The sequence below is a fragment of the Cervus elaphus genome, chromosome 9 (assembly GCF_910594005.1).
Source record: "Cervus elaphus chromosome 9, mCerEla1.1, whole genome shotgun sequence".
In the NCBI taxonomy this organism is placed as follows: domain Eukaryota; kingdom Metazoa; phylum Chordata; class Mammalia; order Artiodactyla; family Cervidae; genus Cervus; species Cervus elaphus.
The window spans coordinates 16592650-16615225 of NC_057823.1; the positions used below are offsets into that span (position 1 = coordinate 16592650).

Here is a 22576-nt window from a genome sequence, read left to right on the forward strand (position 1 = left end):
CCAAGGAGCACAGACTCACTGCCCCTCTCCTGCCTGGTGTGTGATGAAGTCTCAGGGTCCCTCCTCAGGATGGACAGGAAGACAGACTCAGGTTGGACATTCCGATGTAGGTTCCTACAAAGGATGGAGACAGAGGTGTGGATTCACAATATGAGAACAGGCAAACTAAAGAGCTGGAGGCACTGGCCAATTATTTACAATGATATGACCTTAGGGCTCAATGCATAAAGTTCATCACTAAACAGTTAGTCTATATTATTCCAATCTCTGGGGACTTGTTAATATTAACAGAACAGGAAAACGAGACAAGTGAATGTCCTAGGATGAGTCTGGATCCCTCTTCTCCTCAGGAGAAAATTTCCTGTACTCTTGCTCCTTACTTCCAAGTCACAGGATTTTAACATAAAGTCAGATATTTTTTTTTTCATTTTGCCACTCAATGTGTGGTTTTGAGAGCTGAAAATCCATGTATCAATCATGAAATCTATGCAGCATGAGGTCCATGCCAAGGATGTGTACACTTTCCATTTTCAGAGTTAATAATTGTTTCTAAGGATAACTTGTTTTCATTTCCTCACTTTAGCTCACACTCGATGGGAAGAAATACAAAATGGAATGAAAACCAGGAGTTGAGATCAGTGAGAGCATCTCAGATCCTGCCCACCACACAGGCCTCATCCTCTGTAAAGATTTTGTGCTTCAAGCCATCCAAGGCTCAGGTCCTGCCCATCTGCTTTGTAATATGTCCCCAGATTCACTGCACCAACATGATCTCAACAAAAATTCCCTGGAAACAAACTAGAAATGGATAGACTTTCCCCTCTATTGGGTACTGCAGACCCCACCGTAGAGCTCAGGTCATGCAGTCTCAAGTAGACCCCTGGTTTGTGATACACAGGAGAGCCCCTCCATCAGCATCAAGGCAGGTGTGGAGCATCAATATTAGAACTGGCAAACTGATGAGCTAGAGGCCCTGGCCAATTATTTACAATGATATGACCTTAGGGTTCAGTGCCTGAAGCTCATCATGAGTCAGTTGGTCCATGTTGTCCCAATCTCTGGAGACTTGTTAATATTAATGGAACATGAAAAGGAGAAAAGTGAATGTCCTGGGAAGCATCTAGGTCCCTCTTCTCCTCAGGAGAAAATTTTCCTATATTCTTGCTTATTACTTCTCACTTGTAGGATCTTAACACAAAATTCAGACTTTCCCCCTCAATTTAGCCATGCAATGTGTTATTTTGATATCTATAAAGCAAGAGTATCAATCATGATATCTACAAAGCATTAGGTCTATACTATGGATGTGACATACTTTCCATTTTCACAGTCTCTAAGGGTAGTTTCTCTTTTTTTGGCCAATTTTAATGAAATTTCACATGGGGTTACAAGAGTTAGACATGATTTAGCAACTAAAGCACCACCAAAACAATGAATCTTGAGTTCTAAGGTTTTTTTCTTTATTGACATTGGCATATTAGAAAATTATTGATATTTACTTATAATTTAATAACTGATACTTTAATTAAATATTTCAGTGGATCTCCCAGATCCAGTGGGTCACAATCAAGGTGTCAGCCAGAGCTGCAGGCATCTCAAGACTGGATCAGCAGATGTCCACTTTCAACGACATTCATGAAGTTGTTGGTAAGATTCACCTGTTCACACAATATTATCCAGAGAATTCCTTCAGTTCCTTGACACACGGCCTCCTGGTGAGGCAGCTGGGTTTTAACAATGTGAGTCATCAAGAATACCAGAGAGAGGCACCAGGAAAATAGCCAAATTATTGTACTCTGTTCACTATTACTTCCCAACATTTCTTCCTCATTCTTGTTGTTGGAAGTTGGTCTCTATGTACATCTCACACTCAGTGGCAGGGAAACACACAGGGGTAGGAAAACCAGGAGTTTGGATCTGTGAGAGGATCTCAGATAGTGCCCACCACACAGAAACCTCACTGTCTATGAGAAGAAGACACTGGGTGTTGGGATATCAAAAATAATTCATCCACAGAAAAATGTATTACTATGCATTCAGGCTATGCATGTGTGCTAAGTCACTTCAGTTGTCAGAGTCTTTTCAACCCTTTGAACTGTAGCCTGCTAGGCTCCTCTGTCCATGAGATTCCCCAGGCAAGAGTCCTGGAGTGGGTTGCCATGCTCTCCTCCAGGGGAGCTTCCCAACCCAGGGATTTAAGCCAAGTGTCCCTCATTGCAGGAAGATTCTTTACCAGCTGAGCTACCTGGGAAACTCTTGAGTATCCTTGAAGTGAAGTGAAGAAAAATTCACTCAGTCATGTCCAACTCTTTGTGACCCCATGGACTATACAGTTCATGGAATTCTCCAGTCCAGAATACTGGAGTGGGTAGCCTTTCCCTTCTCCAGGGGATCTTCCCAACCTGGGATCCAACCCAGGTCTCCTACATTGCAGGCAGATTCTTTACCAGCTGAGCCACAAGGGAAGCCCAAATGGCGATTGAGTCAAGTCGATTATAGAGAGATGAGGGGAGTATTGGGGCTCTTTAAAATATGTGGGCAATGGTAAAAGTGTTAAACTGAAGTAACAGTATTGTAGGGAGAGGGAATCAGACATTAGAGTCAGTGCTAAGGATGAGTGTAGAAGACATGGTGTATATAAAAGATAGATATTGGTCTTCATGTAGTAAATTAGCGATTTGCTTTGCACTCGCCTTGGTTTTCCTTACATGATGACTATCTCTAAAGAAAACAAGAATCTTCTCACGTTCAATGTTTGATGTGTCATTGAGAAATTTCTGTCCTCACTTTTTATCCCTTTACTATGTGCAGAAATAGTCAAACCCCACTCTTTGTTCTATGAGTCTTAATCTTGCAGTTACCATTAGAAAAAAATAGATTCTATTGAATGTCCTGATAATAAATGCAAACCATATTTTTATGATTTTAAAGCAAACCATATTTTTTTTCTCTCTTTTGCAAGTCTTCTTAGAGATGTCTATAGAAGTTTTAAGACAGAGGAAAAATACTGGATGTATAATTGTTAAATTGACTTTACTCTTTCTTATGAGGTAGTGGGTAATTTATTCAATGTTGTACAAAGTAGAGCTGTGCCTAATCTCTGCCTTCACTGTGCTACACTAGAGTACAAATAGACAAATTTCAGTTTCCATCCTCAACCTAATGAGAACCTACTGCATAGCACAGGGAACTCTACTCAATGCTCTGTGGAGACCTAAATGGGAAGGATATCCAAAAAAGAAGGGATACATGCAAACATATAGCTGATTCACTTTGCTGTACAGCAGAAGCTAACACAACATTGTAAAGCAAATATACTCCAATAAAAATTAATTTACAAAAATATTGGAGTGCTTTAAGCTCTGTGTGGTTAACAAAGAAAAAGTAGAATGAATGAGAATTATTCTTAAAAAATTTTTTAAACCGATTGTTTTGCTGAGGAACCTCCACATGGCCCTTTTGCTATCTCAGTTCCTCAGGCTGTAGATGAAGGAGTTCAGCATAGGGGTGACCGCAGTGTACACCACCGAGGCCACAATCCTTTCTGGGAGATTGTGAGATGGCTGAGGTGAGGTACACGCCAAGGCCTGTTCCATAAAATAAGTAAACAAATGCCAGGTGAGTGCCACGGTCAAGAAAGCTTTATACCTCCCACCTGATGAGGGAACACTTAGAATATAGGAAACAATTTTATAATAAGAGAAAAAGATCCCCAAGATAGGGAGAAAATGAGAGATGGCACCAACAAAAATACATGAATATGTTATTGGTGAAAGGGTCAGAACAGGCAAGGTTGAAGAGTTGAGAAGGGTCACAGAAGAAATGAGAAATTTCCACATCTTTCAAGTAGGTGAGTTTTATCACCATGGAATTGTGTGTCTGGGAAACCAAGAGACTGATGAAAAGTGATACCAAAACCAATGAGCCACAGAGACATGGGTTCATAATGTCCAAGTAACGTAGAGGGTGACAGATGGCTACAAACTGGTCATAGGCCATCACAGTCAGGAGGAGACTATCCAAACACCCAAAAAGCATTAAAAAGGACATCTGTGTCAGGCAGCCTGCATAGGAGATGACCCTGCTGTGAGTCTGAATGTCCAGAATCATTTTCAGGATTGTGGTGGAGGTGAAATTGATGTCAACCAAGGATGGGTTGGAGAGGAAAAAGTGCATGGGAGTGTGGAGGTGGGGGTCAGAGGTGACAGTCAGGATGATGAGCAGGTTCCCCAGCATGGTGACCAGATATGTGGACAGGAACAGGATAAAGAGCAAAGGCTGCAGATCTGGATCATCTGAGAGTTCCATGAAAAGGAATTCTGAGTCGTTTGTTAGATTCTGTGGCTCCATATAGCTTTGAACCCTTTTGAAAAAGAAGAGAATATTGAAAGAAAGGAAACAAGTAAATGGGCATGCAGCACTATGTCCACATTTTGGATTTAAGCAATTCACAAACAAAATATTAACACTTGGTTTAAAAGTCTGTTCTTTACGTATGTGTTTCCTTTGCTGCCCTTCATGTAGGAGTGTCGGTACCATCTTTCTAAATTCTATATATATTCATTAATATACAGTATTTGTCTTTCTCTTTCTTTCACTCTGTATAATAGGCTCTGGGTTCATCCATGCCAATAGAACTGACCCAAATATGTTCCATTTTATAACTGAGTATTGAGGTAATATGCCCTGGTACTTCAGCAATATTTCTAAGTGTCTCAAATCCAGTTTGTTTGTTTTTTTCCCCCCTTGGAACTGTTTTTTTCACTTGTTTCTATGTTATTCACTTTTTTCTTTTTTTTTTTAATTCTTACTTCATTTTTTTATTTTTCTTTGTTTTAATATAAATTTATTTATTTTAATTGGAGCTAATTACTTTACAATATTGTAGTGGTTTTGCCATACATTGGCACCTTTTTCATTACACTAGCCTGAAGAATGTTAGGAAAGCAAGGAACTTTTATAATAACAATATGATCACAGAAGAAAACTTCTCTGTGGCTCAGATGGTAAAAAAATCCACCTGCAATGTGGGAGACCCAGGTTCAATTCCTGGGTCGGGAAGACCCCCCGGGAGAAGAACATGACAATCTACTCCAGTATTCTCTCCTGGAGAATCCTCAGAAACAGATGAGCCTGATGGGCTGTAGTCTGTTGCAGGAAGGGGGACCCCTTTCAGGGCCCGAAAGTGGGCTCTTGTTTAACACTCAGAAATGAATTATCCAAGGAGACACATTTACTGACAAAGCAAGAGATTTTATTGGGAAGGGATGCCCGGGCAGAGAGCAGTAGGGTAAGGGAACCCAGGAGAACTACTCTGCCACATGGCTTGCAGTCTTGGGTTTTATGGTGAATGGATAAATTTCTGGGTTGTTTTTGGTCATTCATTCTGAGTCCTCCCTGGTGGCGCACACATTGCTCAGCCAAGATGGATGCCAGTGAGATGTATTCTGGGAGGTGATTGGACACGCGATGTCACCTTTTGACCTTTCCCAAACTCTTCCAGTTGGTGGTGGCTTATTAGTTCCATGTTTCTACCAGGACCTCCTGTTGTTTAAAACAACTCATGCAAATGGTTACTATGGTGTCTGGCCAAGGTGGGCGGTTTCAGTCAGTGTGCTTCCCCTGACAGTTCATGGAGTCACAAAGAGTCAGACACAACTGAATGACCAAGCACAAGCACTCTTAATGAAATAGATTGAATAAGAAATAGACTTCTCCCTCTGAAATGAAAACATCTCTTGGCATATCAATAAACCATAAATGGCACAGACATCAGCGATTTCTGGCCCCCAAGTATGGATGAGGTCTCCCAAAACTGTGATTCACCACCACCAACACCCCACAGTGATTGCTGAGGAGCTGGAAGGGGTTCTGTGCTGTGTTTAGTCTTGTCTGACTCTTTGCAACCCCAGATACTGTAACCCACCAGGCTTCTCTGTCCATGGGATTTCACAGGCAAGAATACTGGAGTGGGAGGGGAGGGGAATGCAAAAAGCAACCTTCTGCCACATTGCCACTCCTTAAAGTGAACAAAGAAACAAGATTTGGTCCCAGAGAGGTGAGGTGCATATGAAAGGAATGAATTCGCTGATCCTGGAGGCTTGCATCTTCCCATACATAGAATGCTAACTTCCTTAATCTGCTGTCTGATCTTTGATGTTCAGACTGCCTGCTCCCTTTGTCACAGACTTGTATATAGCCTGCAAACTTGTATTTAGCCTTCCCATCACAATAAACTGTGGAAAATTCTGAAAGAGATGGGAATACCAGACCACCTGACCTGCCTCTTGAGAAATCTGTATGCAGGTCAGGAAGCAACAGTTAGAACTGGACATGGAACAACAGACTGGTTCCAAACAGGAAAAGGAGTACGTCAAGGCTGTGTATTGTCACCCTGTGTATTTAACTTATATGCAGAGTACATCATGAGAAGCGCTGGGCTGGAGGAAGCCCAACCTGGAATCAAGACTGCTGGGAGAAATATCAATAACCTCAGGTACGCAGATGACACCACCCTTATGGCAGAAAGTGAAGAGGAACTACAAAGCCTCTTGATGAAAGCGAAAGAGGAGAGTGAAAAAGTTGGCTTAAAGCTCAACATTCAGAAAACTAAGATCATGGCATCTGGTCCCATCACTTCATGGCAAATAGATGGGGAAACAGTAGAAACAGTGGCTGACGTTATTTTTCTGGGCTCCAAAATCACTACAGATGGTGATTGCAGCCATGAAATTAAGATTCTTACTCCTTGGAAGGAAAGTTATGACCAACCTAGAAAGCATATTAAAAAGCAGAGACTTTAATTTGTCAACAAAGGTCAGTCTAGTCAAGGCTATGGTTTCTCCAGTGGTCATGTATGGATGTGAGAGTTGGACTGTGAAGAAAGCTGAGCGTCAGAGAATTGATGCTTTTGAACTGTGGTGTTGGAGAAGACTCTTGAGGATCCCTTGGACTGTAAGGAGATCCAACTAGTCCATCCTAAAGGAGATCAGTCTTGGGTTTTCATTGGAAGGACTGATGCTGAAGCTGAAAATCCAATACTTTGGCCACCTCATGCGAAGAGTTGACTCATTGGAAAAGACCCTGATGCTGGGAAAGATTGAAGGCAGGAGGAGAAGGGGACGACAGAGGATGAGATGGTTGGATGGCATCACCAACTTAATGGACATGGGTTTGGCTGGACTCTGGGAGTTGGTGATGGACAGGGAGGCCTGGCGTGCTGCGGTTTATGGGGTCGCAAAGAGTCGAACACGACTGAGTGACTAAACTGAACTGAACTTGCCTCCTTGGAGCAGTTTTCTCGAGTTACTGAGATGCTGTCGCCCACGTTCAAATTCCTAAACATTCGCACCAAATAAAATAACTCTCTACTTTCAGGTTGTGACTATATTTTTTAGTTTACAGCACAAACAAGTGCTATTTGACCTTGTCTTTTGTTCTATGGGACACCCCATAGGCATGGGCTGGAAAGCACCAGTGCATGCAAGCCATGTTGACCAGTCTCTGTTTCTGTGAGCCAAAGAAAGGTCTATTCAATATTTACCATATTTGGGGTTTGTTTGTTTGTTTGTTTTGGGGGGGGGCATTATTGTTGAAGGAAAGCTACATGGTCCAAAATAGCCTAGAGTTAAAACTCCCCTCCAGGTCCTCCCGACCATTCCATACAAAATTCTATAGAGAACGTTCTCACCTGAAGAAAGGAATGGACATTAAGATTGATTACGTTCAGCTCCCAGCAGATCCCAGTCTCTGGCTGGTCTCAGGAATTCCTTTCCCCAGTTGTTGAAAGCTAACTAATCAAAAATCATTATGAGGAAAAACAGACCCCCTCCAAACGATGTATCTCCACAAAGATATGTTTTCTATATATACCTACTCTCTTCTTGACTTAGGGCAGCAGCCCACTAATCTGACTGCTGCCCCTTTTTGCCTCATTAAAGGTGATTTGTTCCTGTAAAGTGTCGGTCTCATTTTTTTTTCCTGAATCTCACCTTCTCTAACTCCCTTACCTTACAATTGATGCTTACATCGTGCCAAAGACTAAAACTCTGGAGAATCAGAAATAAATGTGATGAAGTCATTTTCTCCAAGTACTCATTATCCACTTGCATAGGGATGAAACTTAAATGTTTCAGGAATTCCCTGGCTGTCCAGTGACTAAGATACCATGCTTTAACTGCCAAGGGCCCTTGTTCAATCCTTGGTCAGGGAACTAGGATCCCACAAGCCATGAGGCACAACCAAAAAAGAAAAAACTAACATGATTTGTCAGGTATCCATTAAAAACTGTCAGGTCACAGAATGTTTCAGTCAAATCATATGAACCATAGTGTTATAAAAATTAATAATATCAAACATTTTGCCCTTATTGTAAGCATCCATCACTTAGTTAAATCATATAGGTAGTATTCTTTATTTAGTTCTTACTCAGTGGAATGGTATTGTAATCAGGAAGAGTTAATTTTGAATTCACACCGGATCTGATCTGTGACTTTAACCCTTATCTTACTGCTTCTGTTATATGTACATAATGGCCTGCCTCAGGGAGATAACCTGACCCAGCCCACCTGTGAAGGACTGTGACACATTCTTAAATTCTTTGTGTGGCAAAGGGCATGGTGCCCCTCCTTTGCTGCTTATGGGAGTGGCCCAGAAATTCACATCTGGGGAGGCTGGAATCACAGATAGATGTGACACCTCTGTTTGGTGATATGACAAGAGATATTCCATTTCATACCACCCAAGAAATTACTTGTAAGGAAGTCAAATTAACACATCCCCCTGCCTGAGGCTTGCCATTCTAGGAGACATTTGCAAGGATTGAATAGTCTTTTTACTTTGTTCCCTCACCACAATCACCACCACCACTCCCACCACCCCCTTCCTGCCCCCCACTATCTCTGATCCATAAAGAACCTGGTTTTGAGGTCCCAGCAAGATGGTTATTTTGAGGCACTAGACTGCCATCTTCTCTGTCAGCTGGCTCATGAATAAAGTCCGCTCCTTGCCCCAACACCTTGTCTAGGTTTTATTGGCCTATCCTGTGGTGAGCAGAGCAAGTTTGAACTTGGGAACAGTTATCAACCAGGAATCAACTCAGATAACAATATGGAGGTTCAGAGGTACTAAGTACTTGTTCCATTTTTGTAGATAGCAAATAGAGCAGATAGGATTTTAAACTATATTGTGCACAACTTAGCAACAAAGCAACAACAGGGAATCTTTAAAAAAGGTTAATGATACCAAGTCTATAGCTTGTTGTTCAGTCGCTCAGTCATGTCCAGCTCTTTTCAACCCCTTGGACTGCAGCATGCCAGGCTTCCCTGTCCTTCACTACCTCCCAGAGCTTTCTCAAACTCATTTCCATTGAGTCAATGAAGCCATCCAATCATCTCATACTCTATCACCCCGTTCTCCTTTTGTCTTCAATCTTTCCCAGCATCAGGGTCTTTTCCAAGGAGTTGGCTCTTCACATCACATGGCCAAAGTATTGGAGCTTAAGCTTCAGCATCAATCCTTCCAAAGAATATTCAGGGTTGATCCCATTTAGGGTTGACTGGTTTGATCTCTTGCTGTTCAAGGGACTCTCAAGAGGCATCTACAGTACCAAAGTTCAAAATTGGTGTAGCTGACATCATTCCCCTGCTCATTTTCATCATCACTTTCCTGATCACTGATCACTTTAGAATACTTAAGGGACAGTTGTATGTTTTTGTTTTATGTTTTTTTATTTTGGCCATGCCATGCCACTTAGGGAAACCATGAGCAGGGATCAAACCTGTGCCCCTGAAGCAGAAATATGGACATCTAACCACTGGGCCCACAAGGGAATTCCCCTAGGGGTGGTTTACAGGGACTCATTTCCTGCTCCAGTGAGATAGATGCCAGTGGGCACTAGAGTCCATGTGGGAGGAAAACAGAAATCTAAATAAGAGTCCCATAATCCCCACCAGAACCAACAGCATAAACTCCATGGGCCTCTGAGCTGACTGCCCATGGTGCCCTACCATCTTCGACTCCAACTGTGCTTCTTATCCTGATGATCAAGACACAACCCTCCCCCAGTCCCTCCTGTATCCAGTATCTCCAATGGCACTCACTGTGCTGCACTGCCTTTATGCTGGCTCATGACAAAGGACTGACAAGCCACTGCGCTTCCCATTCTTGGTGAGTGATGAAGCTTCAGGCTTCATTCTCTGAACTGGCAGAAAGACAGAGTTAGGCATGAACCCCTTGATGCATACAATGACTCTGGGAATAGAAGACACATATACAGATGCAACTGGACAAGGACTTGAAAACTGAAAGCTTGCACAGCACAGGCTGATTATTTGAAGTTATGTGGGCTTGAAGAGTTGATGCACAGAGCTCCTAATTAGCCAAATTGGTCCATGTGATCTCAGTCTCTGAGGGTTTGTTGATGTTAATTGTACTGGATTATAGGAAAAGTAAAAGCACTTTGTAGGGACTAAGGATTTCCACTTCTTAGGAGGAATCTTGCCTGTACTTCTCCTTCTGACTTTCAGGCTTCATACACCTTAATGAAAAATTCAGACTTACACTACGGGTATGTGTTAGTTTCAGGTATCAGTTCAGTTCAGTTCAGTTCAGTCTCTCAGTTGTGTCTGACTCTTTGTGACCCCATGAATCGCAGCACATCAGGCCTCCCTGTCCATCATCAACTCCCGGAGTTTACTCAAACTCACGTCCATCGAGTTTGTGATGCCATCCAGCCATCTCATCCTCTGTTGTCCCCTTCTCCTCCTGCCCCCAATCCCTCCCAGCATCAGGGTCTTTTCCAATGAGTCAACTCTTTGCATGAGGTGGCCAAAGTATTGGAGTTTCAGCTTCAGCATCAAGTTTCAAGTATAGTGCAAAGTGATACATATACACATATGTATGAATATTATATATATATATATATATATATATATATATATATATACACCCTTTTTCAGATTCTTTTCCATTATAGGTTATTACAAGATATTGAATATAGTTCCCTGTGCTATATACTGTAGGTCCTTGGATGTTTATTTATTATATAGTAGTGTGTACATGTAAGTTTCAAAGTGTTAATTTATCTCTCCACCCCCACTGCTATTATTCCCTTTGGTAACCATAAGTTTGTCTTCTATGTCTATGATTCTATTTCTGTTTTGTAAATAAGTTTACTTGCATCATTTTTGAGAACCTACATTAAGTGATATCATATGATATTTGTTTTTCTCTGTCTGACTAACTTCGCTTAGTATGATTATCTCTATGTCCATTCACGTCCCTGCAAATGGCATTATTTCATTCTTTATGGCTGAGCAATATTCCCTTGAGTATATCACATCTTCTTTATCCATACATCTGTCAACGGACACTTAAGTTGCTTCCATGTCTTGGCTTTTGCAAATAGTGCTGCTAAGAACATTGTATGTATGTATATATCTTTTTGAATTAAAGTTATCCCTGGATATTTGCCTAGGAGTGGGGTTGCAGAATTATATAGTAAATTTATTTTTAGTTTTCTAAGGAACATCCATACTGTTCTCAGTATTGCTGCACCAATTTATATTTCCACAGACTTACTTTTTAAAATAACATATATTATTTAAATTGAAGAAGGAAATGGCAACCCACTCCAGTATTCTTGCCTGGAGAATCCCCATGGACAGAGAAGCCTGGCGGGCTACAGTCCCTGGGGTCGCAAAGAGTCAGACATGACTGATGCAACTTAGCACAACACTTAAATGCGAAGAGAATCTTAAAAAAGGATATATGTATCTGTATCACTGATTCACTCTGTTGTACACTAGAAACTAACACAACATTGTAAAGCAACCGTACTTCAATAACAATTAATTAATGTATATCAAAATATGAGTTTATCATCATCAAATGTATTCAAATGACCAAGAAATTTAGGGAAAATTATGTCTTCTATATCAAGAATCTGATGGTATATGTCCTGAAATGTTAACTGAAAGTTAATGTTTGTGTCTCTAAGGACAACTCTTTTTTTATTGTGAAAGGAATACTTAGCATGAGATCTGCCCTTTTAACAAATCTCAAAGTGTTCATATATTATTGTTAACTGTAGGTGCAATGTTGTAGAGCAGATCTCTAGAGTTTATTAATTTTAATTGACTGAAGATTTATGCCCTTTAATTAGCAACTCTCCAGTTGCTCCTCCTCTCGGCCCCTGGCAGCCACCACTCTACTCTATGATCTTGTGGATTTGACTCTGTTAGATAAATTATGTAGGTACAATTAGGCAGTATTTGTCTTTCTGTGATTAGTTTATTTCTCTTGACATATTATCCTAAAGTCACCCATGTTGTTGCAAATGACAAGATTTCCTTCTTTTTTCAAGCTGAAGAGTATTCTCATTTCCTTATCCTGCCATCTGTCTATGACCTTTAAGTTGTTCCCAGACCTTGGCTATTATGAGTAGTACAGCAATGAACATAGAAATGCTACTATTTCTTTGAGATCGTGATTTCAATTCCTTTGGTTTAAATACTAAGAGATGGAATTGCTAGATCATATAGCAGTTCTATTTTTAATTTTCTAAGGACCCTTCATACTGTTTTCCACAGTGGTTGCCACATTTTTTTATTTACACCAACAATGCACAAGGGTTCCAATTTCCCCACATCCTTGCCAGCACTGTTGTCTTGGATTTTGTTTTCTTTTTTTTTTTCAGCCATACTGACAGGTATGAAGTGATATCTCAGTGTGGTTTTGATTTGCATTTCCCTGATGAATAGTGATACTGAGTGACTTTTCATATACCTGTTAGCCATTTGTATATCTCCCTGGAAGAAATGTCTATTTAAGAAATTAGTCCATTTAGGGAGGCTTCCCTAAGCAGTCCAATGGTTAAGACTTCAAGGGAGTGTAGGTTCGATTCCTAGTCAGGGAACTTAGATCCCACATGCTGCACAGTGCATCAAAAATAAATAAATAAATAACAGAGAACCAATATATGTGTGATGACACAAACAAATGGAGAGATATACAATGTTTTTGGATTGGAAGAATCAATATTGTGAAAATGACTATACTATCCAAAGCAATCTATAGCTTCAATGCAATCCCTATCAAATTACCAAAGACATTTTACTAGAGTTGGAGCAAAAAATTTACAATTTGTATGGAAACACAAAAGATCCCAAATAGACAAAGCAATCTTGAGAAAGCAAAAACAGAGCTAGAAGAATCAGGCTCCCTGACATCGGATCATACTACAAATCTACAGTAATCAAAACATATGGTAATGGCATGCAGGTGCTAAGTCACTTCATTCGTGTCCAACTTATTGCAGTCTTGGACTGTAGACTTATTGGAGTCTGGACTGTAGACTGCCAGGCTCCTCTGTCCATGGGATTCTCCAGGCAAGAATACTGGAGGGGGTTGCCATTCCCTCCTCCAGGGGATCCTCCAAACCCAGGGATTGAACCCTGATCTCTTATGTCTCCTGCACTAGCAGGTGGGTTCTTTACCACTAACACCACCTGTACATCAAAGGGATAGGATAGAAAGCCCAGTGATAAACCCACACACCTATGGTCACATTTCTTAGACAAAGGAGGCAAGAATATGCAATGGGGAAAAGACAGTCTCTTCAATAAGTGGTGCTGAGAAAACTGGACAGCTACATGCAAAAGAATGAAATTAGAAGACTTTCTAACACCATATACAAAAAGAAACTCAAAATGGATTAAAGACCTAAATGTAATGCTGGACACTATAAAACTTTCATAGGAAAACAAAGGCAGAACACTCTTTGACATATATTACAGCAAGACACTTTTGGACCCATCACCCAGAGTAGTGAAACTAAAAACAAAACTAAAGAATTGGGACCTAATTAAACTTTAATCTTTTGCACAACAAAGGAAACCATAAACAATACAATAATGCAATCCTCAGAATGGGAGAAGATATTTGCATATGAAGCAACTGACAAAGGATTAATCTCCAAAACATGCAAGCAGCTCATGCAGCTCAATTAAAATTTTAAAAAAAAAAAAAAACCCAATCAGTAATATGGGTGGAACCTAAATAGACAGTTCTCCAAAGAAGACATGGTGGTGTAGTTGCTAGGTCGTGTCCGACTCTTGTGATCCCATGGACTGTAACCTGCCAGGCTTCTCTGTCCATGGGATTTTCCAGGCAAGACTACTGGAGTGGGTTGCCATTTCCTCCTCCAAGGGATCTTCCCAACCCAGGGATCAAACCCAGGTCTCCTGCACTGCAGGCAGATTCTTTACCAACCAAGCCATGAGGGAAGCCCAAAAATACAGATGGCCAACAAACACATGAAAAGATGCTCAACATCACTAATTATTCAGTTCAGTTCAGTTCAGTTCAGTTCAGTCGCTCAGTCATGTTCGACTCTTTGCAATCCCATGAATCGCAGCACACCAGGCCTCCCTGTCCATCACCAACTCCCGGAGTTTACTCAAATTCATGCCCATCGAGTCAGTGATGCCATCCAGTCATCTCATCCTCTGTTGTCCCCTTCTCCTCCTGCCCCCAATCCCTCCCAGCATCAGGGTCTTTTCCAATGAGTCAACTCTTCGCATGAGGTGGCCAAATACTGGAGTTTCAGCTTCAGCATCAGTCCTTCCAATGAACACCCAGGATTGATCTCCTTTAGGATGGACTGGTTGGATCTCCTTGCAGTCCAAGGGACTCTCAAGAGTCTTCTCCAACACCATAGTACAAAAGCATCTATTTTTCAGCACTCAGCTTTCTTCACAGTCCAACTCTCACATCCATACATGACCACTGGAAAAACCATAGCCTTGACCAGACGGACCTTTGTTGGCAAAGTAATGTCTCTGCTTTTTAATATGCTATCTAGGTTGGTCATAACTTTCCTTCCAAGGAGTAAGCGTCTTTTAATTTCAGAAATGCAAATCAAAGCTACAATGAGGTATTACCTCACAGCAGTCAGAATGTCTGTCATTAAAAAGTCTATGGACAATAAATGCTGGAGAGGATGTGGAGAAAAAGGAACCTTCATGCACTGTTGGTAGGAATGTAAACTGATAAGCCACTATGAAGAACAGTATGGAGGTGCCTTTAAAAAGTGAAAATAGAACTACCATATGACCCAGCTATCCCACTCCTGGGCATATATTGGGAGAAAACCATAATTCAAAAACACACATGCACCCCAATGTTCATTGTAACACTATTTACAATAGCCAGGACATGGGAGTAACCTAAATGTCCATCAGCAGAGGAATAGATAAAACAGATGTTGCAATTGCACATATATATAATGGAATATTTCTCAGCCACAAAAACAGTGAAATAATGTCAAATATTTTCATCAATATGGATGAACCTAGAGACTGTCATATTCAGTGAAGTGAGATAGAGAAAGACAAATATTATGATATAACTTATATGTAAAATCTAAAAAAAAAGGTAAAATGAATTTTATCTACAAAATAGATATAGAGTTACAGATGTAGAAACTAAACTTGAAATTACTGTGGAGTAAGGGGGCGTGGGTTAAAAGGGAGATTGAAATTGACATATACCCACTACTATATATAAAATAAATAACTAATAAGGACTTACTGTAGAGCACAGAGAGCTCTACTCAATGTTCTGCAATGATCTATATGGGAGAAGAATCTAAAACAGAATGGGTACATGTTTGTGTATAACTGGTTCAATTTGTTGTACACCTGACACTATCACAACATTGTAAATCACCTACAGTCTAATAAAATATTGTTAAAAGTGAAAAAGATTTTCCTAATAAGGCAATGTAATTCCACTGGAGAAAAACTTAGAAGTCAAGACTCATTCAAATTAGAGAAATAAAAATGTATAAATCTTCACAGTATAAAATGCCATCCAAAGCAAGGACTAAGACAATGAAAATAAAAATTTATACTTAGAGACAAATATTAACTGAGAAAATGGAAAGTGCATCACATTTTTGGTATAGGAGTCATAATACCACATAGATTTCATGATTAATAAAATGGATTTACAAAAATATCAAAATCACACGTGGCATGATTAAACTGAGGGAAAGAAGTCTGAATTTTATGTCATCATCCTACAACTTGGAAGTAGGAAGCAACAAGTACAAGTGAACAACTTCCTGAGAAGAGGAGAGATCTAGACCCTTCCCAGGACATTCACTTTTCTCTTCCTGTTGCATTAATATTAACAAGTCTCCAGAGACTGGAACAACATGGACCAGCTGGCAAATGACGAGCTTTGAGCATTGAGCCAAGAAGTCATACCATTGTGAATAACTGGCAGTGCCTCCAGTTCATTAATTTGCCTGTTCTAATATTGTGAGTCCACTCCTGTATCTCCATCCTTTGGACCCCCATCAGAAGGTCCAGCCTGAGTCTGTCTTCTTAGCCATCCTGTGGAGGAACCCTGAGACTTCATCACACAACAGGCAGGAGAGGAGCAGTGAGTCTGTGCTCCTTGGTCATGTTCTAGCAGAGATGCAGCCCAGCCCAGTAAGTAAGACAGGGAAGGATGAAACGACTGTTGGGAACATAAATTTTTCTACTACAAGGCAAACATAACAGTTGGGATAGACAGGTGGGAGGGCACCAGTATAGAAATTTCGGATTAGAGCCCTGTGGGCTTGATGATCTTTGCTCCAGTTGGGGTGTGAGAACTCTCACTCAGAGTCCTGCTTCCACCATCACTGGTTCTGACTCTAGCTGGCACCCCTCCCACCCGAGCAGCCAATGGGTCTCTGTAACCTTTCCCTGAGCCCTTCAATTCATTATGAAAGCAGTCATGGGGATACTGAGTAGGATGACATTAACCAAGGTATCAGGTACTGTTATTCAAGGCTTCCTAAGTGTCAGGCTCTGGGGTATGTTTTTGTGTTTCTTGGTTGATTACATCTGCACCATCTCTCCCAAATTATAAGTGCACATATTATTATTATTTTATTAAAAGGAAAGAAGGACAACATTTTTTTTTCCACTGCCCGCCCTAGGCTCACCTCCAGGGATGTGTGAGTCTGGTGGGCTGCAGGCGAGGCAGCCAGGCATAGGTCCTAGGCACGGGAGCTGCTGAAGGGCAGGTCCTGGCACCTGCCTGAAGCCTGGGCTGGCTGGCTCCCCACCAGGGTGCGGAGAAACATGGTGAATGCAGGGTGGAAGGGCTGCAACAGTTGAGGGGCGCACTCCTCCACACGTCTTTGCAGCTCCTCAAGAAGCACATTTTATGTCACATGTATCATGTCATGAGTTAGAAAATGTTAAAACCTTTGGAAGTCAGTCACCCTGGGAAGGCTGATTCCAGACACAGGGCACCTGGGCTGCCTTCCTGTTTTCACCCAGTCCTGTCACTTCCCTGTCAGCCCTGGTAGAGACTCCCTGCTCATTGTGCCATTCCCCTTGGAGTTTTCTGGAGGACACAGAAGAGGGGAGTAGGTAGCACTTGCTGCATCAACTTTAGGAGGAATGTCTGAGATCACAGGCAAAGGTCAAAGAAATAATTGGCACCTGAAATTTTCAGGGTAGATCTCTCTGTTGATGCTGTTCCTTGATTTCACTTCATCTATCCACTTTCTCCTCTGTATTTATAATCAACTGAATCAATCATGAAGAGAGACATAAATATCACAATCTTGGTTTCAGAAAACTGAAAACAGTTAAAAATAATATACCCCAGATATATCTATTGTTATACCTCTGTACTCCTGCTGAAAACTTTCAGTAAGTCTGAAAACAGTGAAATTTAAGGCACAAGACTCAGAGAAGAAAACTGTAATTTTGAATCCTATAGCTCTACCAATTCTTAGTGTGTTATGGGGAAATTTCTTAGAATCTGTGAGATTTAGGATTATCAACTGAGTTTACTCCTCATTGATACAAACCCTCTGAATTAGGACTAAACAAATAATTATTGCCCTCTATTCAATAACTACCTGATGGATGCATAAAGAAAGTGAAAAATACCTTTTTGATATTTTGTTCCTAATAATGATTATGGTAAGTCTCACATCATCAGATTTAAACATTTGTTGATCTGATGTTATGAAACCATAACATCATCCCTGACATGACATTTTATTTTTGTTTATACAAGTATATCCTTCAAATATAAAGAGAACTAAGTGAGGGTCATTTATTTCTGATTCCCCAGAGCCTATAACTTGATAGCATAGAAGTGGCCCCAAGAATTTAAAAAAACTTAGTTAAGTGTTGAATAAACCCTTCCAGTTTTCACAGAAACAAAGTGTGGCCAATACAGCTTTTGCATAGTGCACCATTCATGACAATGTTGTCATCCTCTTCAGAATATCCCACAGGACTAGAGACAAAATAAAAATAGTATTTGTTTTTATGTCATGGACTTTCTATGGGACCTATTATTTTCCATTTAACCTGCAGATTTCAATGATTGAAAAATCATTTCAGAAGTTTTTATAAGTATAGGGGGGAAAAGGAGTCAGAAAATATGGGGACAGTACATTTTATTGCACTTGCAGAGACATATTTTAAAATTTCCTCTCATTCCATGCTCTGGTGCCCTGCGACAGGAAAGACTTTGAACTCGTCTATCATATAATCCATGCTGCTGCTGCTGCTGTTTGCTTACTAAGGTGGTGTCCAGCTCTATGCAACCCCGTGGACTGTAGCCCACCAGGCTTCTCTGTCCATGAGATTTCTCAGGCAAGAATAGTGGACTGGGTTGCCATTTCCTTCTCCAGGGGATCTTCCACCCAGCTATCAAACCCACAACTCCTGCATTGACAGGAGGATTCTTTACCACTGAGCCACCTGGGAAGCCCAATAGTCCTCTTAGAAAGATTCAGTTATTATCTAATTCACAGATAAGGAATCTGCCCAGATGTGTTTATATTATTTATTTTGAATGTTTCTCAATTAAATCATAGTATGACATGCCAAAATAATGAACCTGAATTACTTTGAGGCAGCAGAAGCAAGAGAATTGCAATCTCTTGATCAGGAAGGACTCACATGAAAATCTGTTAGTAGACATAAGGCAGGTTGTGGGACCTTCCCCAGGTGCTAAACTCATCAACCATAGATAGGAGGGTTTAGACCAGGAAAGGAAGACCACCAGGTCCATGAAAATGGGCTCAACATGGCTCATACCAGGAAACTCAAGTCAAAAACCCAATCAAATACCACTTTTCATGTGTTAGGATGTTTATTATAAAGAAAAAAGAAAAGTGCTATGGAGAATGTGGAGATAAGGGAACTGTTGTGTGTGCTTGGTGAGAATGAATATTGGTACAGTCATTACAGGAAAGAGAATGGAGGTTCCTTAACAACTAAAAATTTACTAATTGAAATAGAACTACCATAAGATCCAGCAACCCCACTTCAGGATATATGCCAAAGAAGAAATTATCTGCTCTTATATGTCATTATGATGTTATTTGAAATAGTGAAACCATGGAAACCCTTGAAGTGTCTGTTGACAGATGAATAAAGAAAATGTGGTATGTATATATGTGTGTATATGTAACCAAAGAAATATTATTCAGCCAGGAAAAGAAGGAAATCCTGCCATTTGTGACAACATGGATGGACCTGGAGAATATTATGCTTATTAAAGTACATACACCAGACATAGAAAGTCAATACCATATGATCTCACTTATGTGTGGAAGTTAAGAAAAGCAAACACTTAGGGCCATAGATTAGAACTGTAGTTGTGAGGAGATGGTGATGGAGAAAGTAGGGAGATGTTGCTCAAAAGGTACAAACTTTCAGTTACAAAATGAATACATTCTGGGGAGCTAGTACACAGCCTGGTGGCTATAGCTAATAATTTTGTATTATATTCTTGAAATATGCTAAGAGAGATCTCCTTATCTATTACTATAAACACACACACATAAATAAAAACTATGTAAGGTGACAAATATGTTAATTAACCTGACTATGGTAACCATTCACAATGTGTACATATATTAAATCATCATTTTGGACATCTTTTAAGAAATTTCCCATTGCACAACCCAAATATGTGCAATTTTGTCAGTCAACTTCAGTAAACTGAAAAAAGAAAAACAATGACATAGTTAATCTGCCAGTACAGAATAGGGTCCAAAAAAAGTAAAGTGGTCTCACATATCAGACATTTTACTGAGATGCAATTGGATTGAAACAAATAAGCCTGTATAAAATAAAAAATTTCAAGTAGGTTTCTTAAATTTTGTTACCATTTAATCATTGACAGTCCTTGGTACACTGATAACATCTTCATAGCCACGAACGCTGTATTATGTGCACTTAATTAAACCATACTGATTGAAATTTGAATTCCACCAAAGTCAAAGATATGAAGTATATATTAAGTGACTTTTAAACATAACCCTGATATTTGAGTAATCACTCATTTCATGAAAGAGGGAAGACAGAGAAACCAAAGAATGAGAAAACTTTGAATAGCATATAAAATATTTTCTGAGTATGAACTTCAGCTTTAATTTAGAATCTAGATGACATAGTCCTGTGTTTCATAGCATGCATGCTAAGTCACTTCAGTCATGTGCGACTCTGTGCAACCCCATGGACAGCAGCCCACCAGGCTCCTCTGTCCACAGGATCCTCTAGGTGAAAATACTGGAGTGGGTTGCCATTGCCTTCTCCATAGAGATTTGTAAATATTCTATAGAATTGCATTTGAAAAAAATATAACTATATCTAAGTCTCTTTAAATTGAAATTTTATTTTTCCTTAAAGGGGGAAGATTCTCATTCTGTATTATGTGAAAAAAAATTAAGCTATATTTAACTGAGACCATGGATGTGCCTGCATTACCTCTAATGTGCTTGTTCCCTTTGATCTTTCAATGAAGTTTTATAAAGCAAGACTTTATAGACATAGGTGAATAACACAGAAGCCAATGAGGAAACAGTTCTAAGCAGATAGAAACTGTCATAATGAGAAATATTGCTGAAGGAACTGGGGTGTATGATCTTAGAAATGAATTGCTTGAATCCAAAATATAGACACAGTGTTCAACACCCGTTACTTAATTCCTATTTTTTCAGCCCTCTTTTATTTTTTCCAAAGGTGTCTAATCTACACAGAACTGGAAATCTAACCAGTGTCTCAGAATTCTTCCTCCTGGGCCTCTCAGATGATCCAAAACTACAGCCTTTTCTCTTTATCCTCTTCCTGTCTATGTACCTGGTCACCATTTTAGGGAACCTGTTCATCATCCTGGCTGTCACCTCTGACCCCCACCTCCACACCCCCATGTACTTCTTCCTCTCCAACCTGTCCTTGGCTGACATTGGTTTGGTCTCCACCACAGTCCCCAAGATGATTGTGGACATCCAAACTCACAGCAGAGTCATCTCCTATGAAGGCTGCCTGACACAGATGTCTATTTTTCTCCTTTTTGGATGTATGGATGGTACTCTTCTCACTGCAATGGCTTATGACCGGTTTGTGGCCATCTGTCATCCACTGCACTACATGGCCATCATGAGCCCACGCCTCTGTTGCCTCTTAGTTTTGGTGTCTTTTTTTGTTAGTCTTTTGGAGTCACAGCTGCACAACTGGATTGCATTACAACTCACCTGCTTCAAAGATGTAGAAATTTCTAATATCTTCTGTCACCCTTCTCAACTCCTCAAGCTTGCCTGTTGTGACACTTTGACCAATAACGTAATCATGTATACTGCTGGTGCCGTCTTTGGTTTTCTTCCTGTCTCGGGGATCTTTTTCTCTTACTGTAAAATTCTCTCCTCTGTTCTGAGAGTCCCCTCATCAGGTGGCATGAATAAAGCCTTCTCCACCTGTGGTTCTCACATGGCAGTTGTTTGTTTATTTTACATAACAGGCATTGATGTGTATCTCAGTTCAGCCATCTCACAACCTTCTAGGAAGTTTGCAGTGGCCTCAGTGATGTACACTGTGCTCACTCCCATGCTGAACCCCTTCATATACAGTCTCAGGAACAAGGACATCAAAAGGGCCATGCGGAGGTTTCTCAGCAAAATGTTCTACACTTAGTACCTGTGTTATCCATTTGGAGGGTAAGTTGCAAAATGTAGCAAAATTAAATTTAGACCTGAAAAGTCTACCTCTCTCATACATCACTTTTTGTAGCTCTCATGGCTTTACTTCTCCTTTTGCTTAACCTCATATTTAAATATTACTTTTCTTTTATGTCTTTAATGTGATGGGTGAGATTTCTAGGATTCTTGTGCATCAAAATCATTCCTTGACTGAATTTTTTTTTCTTTTTTTTTTTTTAAATTGGGAGGTAATTGCTTTACAATATTGTGTTGGCCTCTGGCATACATCAACATGAATCAGGCATAGGTATACATATGTCCCCTCCCCCTGAACCCCACTCCCATCTCCTAGCCCATCCCACCCCTCTAGGTTGTCACAGAGCACTGGGCTGAACTCCCTGTGTCACATAACAAATTCCCACTTGGTATCTCTTTTCCCTATGGTCATGCATATATTTCCATGCTACTCTCAATTCACCCCACCCTCTCCTTCCCCTACTGTGTCCACAAGTCTGTTCTTTCTGTCTGTGAGTCCATTACTGCCTTGACTGAATCTTACTACATCTA

At 40.4% G+C, this 22576-nt stretch overlaps 1 protein-coding gene and 1 pseudogene across 1 annotated transcript; one reads left to right on the top strand and one right to left on the bottom strand.

Moving 5' to 3' along the window:
* Positions 1 to 3467: 3467 nt before the first annotated feature.
* LOC122701002 lies at positions 3468 to 4242 on the bottom strand (annotated as a pseudogene).
* Positions 4243 to 21042: 16800 nt separating this feature from the next.
* Positions 21043 to 22004, top strand: LOC122700417 (olfactory receptor 18-like). The gene has a single exon (XM_043913302.1). The coding sequence runs from the start codon at positions 21168 to 21170 to the stop codon at positions 22002 to 22004; it is 837 nt and encodes a 278-aa protein (XP_043769237.1). The 5' UTR covers positions 21043 to 21167.
* Positions 22005 to 22576: the final 572 nt, after the last annotated feature.

Excerpts from the sequence above, each read along its gene's own strand:
- LOC122700417 (XM_043913302.1), top strand. The coding sequence starts at position 21,168 with ATGTACCTGGTCACCATTTTAGGGAACCTGTTCATCATCCTGGCTGTC.